Source organism: Nematolebias whitei, chromosome 15 (assembly GCF_014905685.2).
Source record: "Nematolebias whitei isolate Nwh7 chromosome 15, NemWhi1, whole genome shotgun sequence".
NCBI classification, from domain to species: Eukaryota; Metazoa; Chordata; class Actinopteri; order Cyprinodontiformes; family Rivulidae; genus Nematolebias; species Nematolebias whitei.
The window spans coordinates 22927792-22936092 of record NC_056512.1 but is presented as its reverse complement, the minus strand read 5'-3'; the positions used below and the strand labels follow the sequence as shown (position 1 = coordinate 22936092).

Sequence of the window (8301 nt, the reverse complement as noted above, 5' to 3'; positions counted from 1 at the left end):
TATGTTCCCTGCAAAAACCAACGTCACAGACATGTTCCTGTTGTTAGAATTTTGCATCGCTTTATAATGTATCTGTTCTTGTTTTGTTTTTATATAATTTCTTTTATTTATTTTGCATTTTATATGATTTTATATGATTGTCTATTGTTGTCTGTACCTCATCTGTGTTCTTTGTTAAAAACAGGTCTCTCTTGTAAATGAGTCCTCGAGGCTCAATGAGACTAACCTGTATAAATAAAGGTTGAATGAAAAAGATAAATAATTAAGGTTATGGAGCTTTTATGTGGCTTACCTATCCTATTACTATTACCTGATCTTAGCTTCAAGAACTAAGATGGAATTGGCAGGCCAAAGTTATACAAAAATTGGAAAAACAGAACCGGACTAGAAAATCTGGAACAGATGCATCCCTAACAGAGATACCCGGTAATGCTCTTTGTGTAACAAAATATTTGACAATAACATATGTCTTTCTTTCTTGAAAAAATAAAAATGTCAACAAAGACTAAAGTGTTACTGTTTTTAGCAGACAGATGCTACAGTATGATAAGTAAGAAATGGCGTATATCAGGCATACACACAGTAACAAAGACAGTCGTGGATAAAGGGTGAAGATGTATGAACTGTGTATATTTGTGCATACTAAGACACACTGTCACACACATATATATATATATATATATATAGGCCTGCAGGACTCTATATATAGAGTAAATAATGGTGAGATGGGATGAGAGAAAAGCAGGTAGGAGACAAAGTGAACTGTAGTTGGGCCACTTACATGGAAACATTGGCAGTGTACAGGAAACTGACTTCTTCATAGCGCAGAGTTTTATCCCAGACAAAGAAAAGTACAGTGTAACTTTAGACACAACAAGTCTCTTTTTAATTTATTGTTTATTTAAGCTACAACACATGCACACACTATAAAGCAACTACTTAGTACAAAATAACAACTAGGCAACTTCCACTGTCATGCACCAAAGGAAACAAAAAAAATCATCAGTACTCAATTTACCTTCATCATTCTTTTAAATGATATATATTTTAATAAAGAATAATGTCATTAAGCCTCTTTCAGGACCATAAAGCACTCAGGAACTATTGGTTTCATGCTCACTACAAAAGGAAACTAAAAGTTATGTGCCATCACCAAAAATAATCCAACAACACAGTCATAAAAGCATGCCAAAACAGAGACAACCTGTTTGTATTTCAGTCTTTGTTAGACAGCAAATATCCACATTTTTAAATAAACCATGCACACCAAGGATTCAATAGCTAAACCCATGCCAGTGGATGGTAATAAACTGCAGAGTCGTACTCAGCAGTGGCTAAAAATTCATTTAAAGAGTGAGCCTGTATTTCAGAGCTTCTGAATTGTAATGAACACGACACACTTCAACAAACTCTGAAATCTGAAAATGAAGTCACATCTGCAAGATGAGCTCCAAATAGAAAACATCCAGCGTTCTTCCCTTGGTTGAAAGAATGTATAAACACAAAGTTTGTCCCGCGCCAGCCTTATGTCTCTTCAAGCTCATGCACCATAAACAATAGAAAGAGAGAGACACTCCACAGACTCCTGCTGCTCGACCATCATGCTGCTGACGCTCGACTCACTGCAGACCATCACCACTACTGGAGCACGACACATGCAACATGACAACTGAAAACAAAGACAAACCTCTCACTGCTTTGAGAAAAAGTGACTGATATCATGCACAACTTGAGAAAACGGAGCTGCGTTAAAGCAATACCAGGGGCAAACAGTTGACTGAATGAATGGGTGGCACTGATGCAGGGTACAGCTGGCTGCATCAGTACCCACTGAGCTTGCTGACTGACTGAACGTGAAGGTGATGTAGGGAGATACGGTGTAACAGTGGATGCAGGTGTCTGTCTCTCATTCTCAACCACACCGAGGCAGAAGTGAGAGTAAAAGAACTAAAAAGAATCCAGCCTCATTCATCATGCAGGAACTGACTCGCTTAGACCCAGACACCCACAACAAAAAGAAACCACTAGAGAAAGCCCATGCACAAGTCCTGGCTTACAGTGGCTTCAGTCAAGTGATCGAATATGAACAATTGGCTCAACACCCCCCCCCCAAAAAAAATTAACATAAAAATCCACTTTCAAACACTCAACACATGCTTCAATTAAACAACATGTACTTTAAATCAAAATAAACAACCTCAAAGCATAAATACAAACATAAAAACTCAAAGGCTCACTGGAAAGAATCCAGATTCCATAAAGTGAACATGCATCAGTACCGCTGTGAATCCCCCGCATGCTGCTGTGGCACCAGGAGCCACCAGCTGACACAACCACAGCACCGGGAGAGGGGGAGCACAAAGAAATTCCCACACACTAAAGAAGAAAATAAGGGGCGTCTGGCAGCATTCAGCCATGCATCATCCTTTCACAGGGCTCCCCTCATGCCCTCCAGTGCCAGCTACACAAACATCATTCCAACTGTTGCACGAGAAAGTTATAAAATCAGCGTGGCTACACATTGTGCATCGTTGGAAAAAAAAAATAAAGAAACTGAGGAGGCAACAGGTTAATATGAAAAATAATGCTGCAGATGATAAGTAACAAGCATGCTTTAATTTTTGTGTTTTTGCACCACCCTCAAATCATTCCCACCACAAACAAAAACCATAAAAAAAAGAAGGCTCGCTGGATTAAAGAAAATAAGACAAGGAACATTTTGCAGAGGACTGGGGAGTGGGATACTAGTGGGCTGCATCAGAGCATATCACATAAGGGAGGATGGGATGGATCTAGTTAGCAGTCGGTGATCAGGCAGAGTTGATGAGAGAACAGAGAGAAGACAGAAAGGAGAAGAAAGGCGAGAGAAGGAGGGAGAGAAAGGGAGAATGGAAAATTACCTCAATCTTCCGACCTTCCACCAGCGTGCCGTGGAGCTTTTCCCTGGCTTTCTCTGCGTCTGCGCTGTTTTCAAATGTCACAAAGCCAAAACCCTGTGGAACACAGCAGAGAAGGATGGAGACTCAGGGCCACGTCATCAAGGACTGGATGGTGGTAGAAAATAATCTATTAGTTATCAGTGCTTTTTAGAGTTGGGGTGGCTGAGTGGTTAGAGCAGTCGTCCTCCAGTGCAAGAGTTGGGGGTTTGATTCCACCAGCAGTCACAAGCTGAAGTGTCCCTGGGCAAGACACTGAACCCCTCACTGCCTCTGATGTGTGTCCCATCGATGTATGAATGTGATAAAGCACTGATTACTCTTTGCAGAGATCTAGTAGAGTGCTGCATGAATGGGTAAATGAGGGCACAGGTTGTGTTGTAAAGAGCTTTGAGTATCTTGATACGACAGAAAAGAGCTATATAAGTGCAGTCTACCATTTAACTTTCATTACAGCAAGGTGCACATGTCCACCTACCTTTGAACCCCTCTCATTGAAAATAATCTCTACATCCAGAATCTTCCCAAATTGCTGCAAAAAACATTAAAGCAAATAAATTAGAGAACATAGATGCACATAAGGGAGTAATTTACATGTTTAAATCTTATATTTTGTTCTGAAGCTAGTCTGGAACTAAGAAGATTGCAGCTAATGTCCACTAGGGGGCACTATTACACCAAAGACCAACACCAGCATTGATTCTTTTTGTTGTTTGTTTGTTTGTTTTACCCTTTCTTGACTTGAACTCTGCCCTGTCCTATTGGTTTCCTCCTACATTGTCTATTACATTAACACACTGACATACATAAAAACTGTCCCTGACAGCATAAAGAACAACACACACAAGTGTGTTTTTTACTCTTTTGTCAGTCTTTACACCCCAACAGATTGGCGAACCTTCAGCAGTGACAAATTTATTGATGTGCTTAAAATGGCCCCGCCATGTTCTGAGATTCTTACCCCGAACATCTGCCTGAGGTCTGGGTCCCGAAAGCGAAATGGGATGTTGGAGACGTGGAGGCGTTTGGGTGTCCCTTTGGCCTCTGTGGGGTCTCCTGCAGAGCTTCCTGCTACTGCACCTCCTGCACCACACTGTGCACCCAACTCACCCTGAGACGTCTCCTCTGCCTTTAACTGCGATTGTTTTGGAGCGGGGTGATAAAAAGAAGAACAAATGTTCATATTTTAATGGAAATAGTTTGTCTGCTTCACCTTCAATCACATTTTTATGTTTTTGAAATTGTGTAAAAGAGTTCATGATGATGAATTTAAACCATCAGGAATGTTCCATTTGTTTTGTTAGCAACATTTAATCAGTACACTGAAGTCAAACTTTAGATCTTTTTCTACGACATGCATTCATGAACATATGAGTTGTTTCCGCAGAGCTTAATCTAATAAAAATATTCCTGCGAGTAACAGTTCTTAGGTACGGAGCACAGGAAAAGTCGATAACTTGACAGCAGACTAAAATACAGTACTTGTATCCCTTTTATCTTTAGACAGCCCACTTTTTGACAAGGTTTAAATTTTATAATGCTCGGCCGCAATAGCAGCTTCATGAGCCAAAAATGCAGAGCTTGAAACTATTTGTTTGTGTCAGCATGTTCATATGTTCTAAAATATCATGCTGACATCATGCATTTCCTCCCTGTCGCTTTATTTCATCAGCTGTTATCGTTCTAACATTTGTAAAAATTATCAATGGGTAACACTTGGCTCCAGCTGATGAGCTGCCGTCATCAGATTTGCAGACTGGTCATAAAAATAAAATAATAGTGAAAGTCAACGTAAAGCAGAAACACAAATCATGATAAATAAGTTGACATCTGACTACAAACTGTGGACCTGATATCAATGTTAGTGGATAAATAAATAAAAATCTTGGCAATTTTTAAAAGCGTGCTAAGGCAGCTACTTAAAACTCAACATACATCAACTTTCTTCTAAAAACCCTACAGTAATTTAGGATTTACTTTTGTGATAACCTAATGTGACAAAATGTTTGCGTGTTGGGTATAAACTGTATAACAAGTGTGAAGAAAGCCAAGATGAGAAAAATAAAGCTGCAGCCAGTGGCTCATTAGGGTCGCCATGGTAACTACACACTTGTCTCTCACTCCCTGACAGCACACTTAATAAGATAGGCATCCAGCAACAAAGAGTGGAAAGAAGCTCCAAATAAAGAGTTCCTGTGCAAAAATTATCAGCATCAGGTCATCCATCAGATGTTAATGTTCGTCTACGGTGTTTTATGAAGGCGACATGACAAGTGAAACATAAAAAATTCCACTTCAAGTCTAAAGAAAAACAATAGAAGTCAGAGTTTGGATGTGCAAACTCTGCACTCTGAGCGGATTTAAGTGAAAAATCATGACTCTAACGTAGGAAAACACACACCGGGTCAAAGTAGGAAAAAATGCCTCCACTAATGCAAAAACTGCAGAAGAAGTGTAAAGTTTGTCTTAATAAGAAAAGTTTGTAATTTTGTTTTATTTAACAGCTCAAAATCTAAAGTGTGTGACCTCACTCAGTTTCACATTTTGTAGTAAAATCTCTACAAATCTTAGAAACTAAATCGTCACTTTGTAAAAACGTTAAGAGATTAAAATGTTTGCTCAGTCATGTAAAGCCCAACTTTCTGTCACCCACTTTAACTCTGAACAGTGTTTATACTGAAGTAATACTGAGCTGTAGAGCCCAAGAGAGCCGTTTCTTTTACACGTTCCACTAAAACCCCATTCAGGTGTATGAGAACAAAAACTGCAGTTTTAATTTTGTTTACTTTTGCTAATATCCTCTGCACTAAAAGTTGTGGCACATTCTTCCCAGTCGAGCTCTCTATGTTTTGTTTGTTTGAGTTTTTGTAAAGCTGCAGGAGAAGCAGAAAATTGAACATTATGACCAAAATGACAGACTAACAAACAAAAGCTTGTAGGGATACTTTAGTAACTCTGCTACTTTTCAAAACACAAAAAATGTTTGACTAACCCATTACCAACCAATAAAATATATACAGTATATACAGTACATTTGAAGAATACTCCTTTAGATAAATAAACATCAGAAGGAAGTTTTCTTAAAGTATCGTTAAATTTTACAATTTATTAATGTCGTAAAAATGATCTTAGACAGAAAGTACATTCAAAAAATAAACCAGTATGCTCAAACATCATCTTGAACACGTCTCTGTGAATGCAGAGTGCTTACATTGTTACTGGTTGTGGTGGTGGCTCCGTTAGTACCAACCCCTACCTCTGCTGTACCTTGGCCCCCACTGCCAAACATGGGCCCCGGAACAAACTCTGTTCCCGGGAGCCCATTCTGAGGAGGAGGTGGAGGGGGGAAGGTTGCAAAAGGCGGGGCGACCAGACCCTCCTGTCCTCCGGTCGAGTCCTGAGAGCCCTGTGGGGTGGGGGGCAAAAGAGGAGGGGGGAGAGGAGGAGGCAAATGAACTTATAGTCTGTGGAAACCTTTCGCAGCAGCAGGAGCAACATAATGGAGTAGAAAGACAGGTTTAAAATTCTTCATCTCAAATTTCACTCTCACTCGCTCCTACTCCCCGTGTATGATCCCCCCCACCCCACCCCACCCCACCCCGTTCAACCTCCACCTCTCTGACAGGCATGTGTTTTCAGTCAGTCGACTATGAAATATTTACACCAAACACATCTATTATTAAAAGCCACCAAATTTGATACAGTTGGAGATACAAAGGTGCTTTTGGAATGAATGACGTGTTAACTGGGACACGTTTGTATTGTGAACATTTATTCTTTGCATTTGGAGGCTGTTTTTTTTAAATGTGACAACACTTTGGGTTAAACGTGCATGAGTAGGGGGCTACTATTTTTCCTCAGGTCCTTTTTGTTTGCAGTGTTACATCTATACCTGCAGCTGGTTCAGCTACACATTTTTTAATAATAGAACCAACGTTCCAGCACAAACAGCTTTCACTCTGTGTGTGTGTGTGTGTACGGTGACGCTGCATTATTGCTTGCCTCAATCGCGTTGCACACTCAAGGGCATCTTGAGCTGGGTTCAAAAACCACCCCCTCCCCACCAAAAAAACAAAGTTAAAGAACTAAAAAGACGATGGAGGGGGAGGAAGTGAGAAATGAAGGCGAAAATGAGACAACGCTGCTTTTATCAATCCAGCTCGATGCTCCGTTGCGTAACGGTTGAGATAAAATTAGCTACGTTAAAATGTAGCTGGAGACAGTTGCCAGCGCTGCCTCGTGAGTGCGGGGTCCCTGCCTGCTTTTCTCTCCACCTCCCTGTTCGTTGTAGCAGAAGCATCTTGGCTTCACAGCAGCCTCCGTTGCTTTTGAATCAACCAAGCCAGAAGAACCGACATCCAAAATCACAAAACAACAGTCTTTACCAAATGTAAGATGACTTTCAGCATGTAGCACTACAGTACTAAAGGGAAGGTTCAGACATTTTAGAGTGGGTGTCTGTAGAAAAGCTGGGATGGGAGATGATGGGAGTTGTTTTAAAATGGCAGCAGGTCTTAGCCCCACTTGAACTAGATATTAGCTCATCAGTCTTGACAAATGTAAATATTTCTCCAACGTGAGCTTGTTTAAAGAGCTATCTACAACAGGTAAGATATTTATGACTTTTTAATCCACCACCCACCTCAAAATGGCTGAACTACACAATGCTGATTAATATCCTGCTTCATTTTCTAAAAATAAACCATAAAGTCCCTAAGTGAAACAAATGCAAAATAACATTCAATGGATTATAGACATTTACACATTAAAATTTATTTTACAATGCTGATTATAGAAACAAGATTACTTACTACATACAAGGTAACATATAAAACTTTAAATCTAACCTCACATCTAACATGTAGCCTTTAACTACTGGTTAGCTGTAAGCTGTAGGTGGGCAGGGAGACGCCCAGAGACACTCTGTCTCCAGACAGTCTTTTTAATTAGACGGAGTAACTCAGATGCAGCAACACAAATGGGCTCTCTTCCTTGCTTTAATCCTATAGCCCGACAGCTTACTGTTCTTCTGCAGTGATGGGTGCGTTCACTGCGAACAGGCAGCTGAGCCTAAAAGGCCAATCTGCAGCTCAGATAGCTTCTGGGGTCTGAGCTTGACAAACGGGAGAAATGAGAGACGTCTGTCCAATCCAGAGACAAGATGGAAAAGTCACATGCTGCAGGTCTTATTGTGGTGAGGTTGAATGGACATTGAACACAATTAAAAAATGCAAGAGCTGATAGTTGTTTACTCTCTCAACTACTGTCTTGTTTCTTTTTGTTGTAATAATAAAAGGATCTTAAAAAAACTAAAAGTACATATATACATATATATACACCAGTGTTTCTCCTACAACTATGCAAA

The 8301-nt window shown here is 40.1% G+C and overlaps 1 protein-coding gene across 1 annotated transcript in view; it reads right to left on the bottom strand.

The window, feature by feature from the left end:
- The window catches only part of LOC119421549 (RNA binding protein fox-1 homolog 2), a 66932-nt gene that overhangs the window by 20689 nt on the left and 37942 nt on the right, over nucleotides 1-8301 (bottom strand). Inside the window, exons 3-6 of the mRNA XM_037688893.1 lie at nucleotides 6148-6342; nucleotides 3898-4071; nucleotides 3415-3468; nucleotides 2901-2993 (exon numbers count right to left, since the gene is read on the bottom strand). Of these exons, the coding sequence (XP_037544821.1) occupies nucleotides 2901-2993; nucleotides 3415-3468; nucleotides 3898-4071; nucleotides 6148-6342 (516 nt within the window). The remainder of the gene's footprint in view (nucleotides 1-2900; nucleotides 2994-3414; nucleotides 3469-3897; nucleotides 4072-6147; nucleotides 6343-8301) is intronic.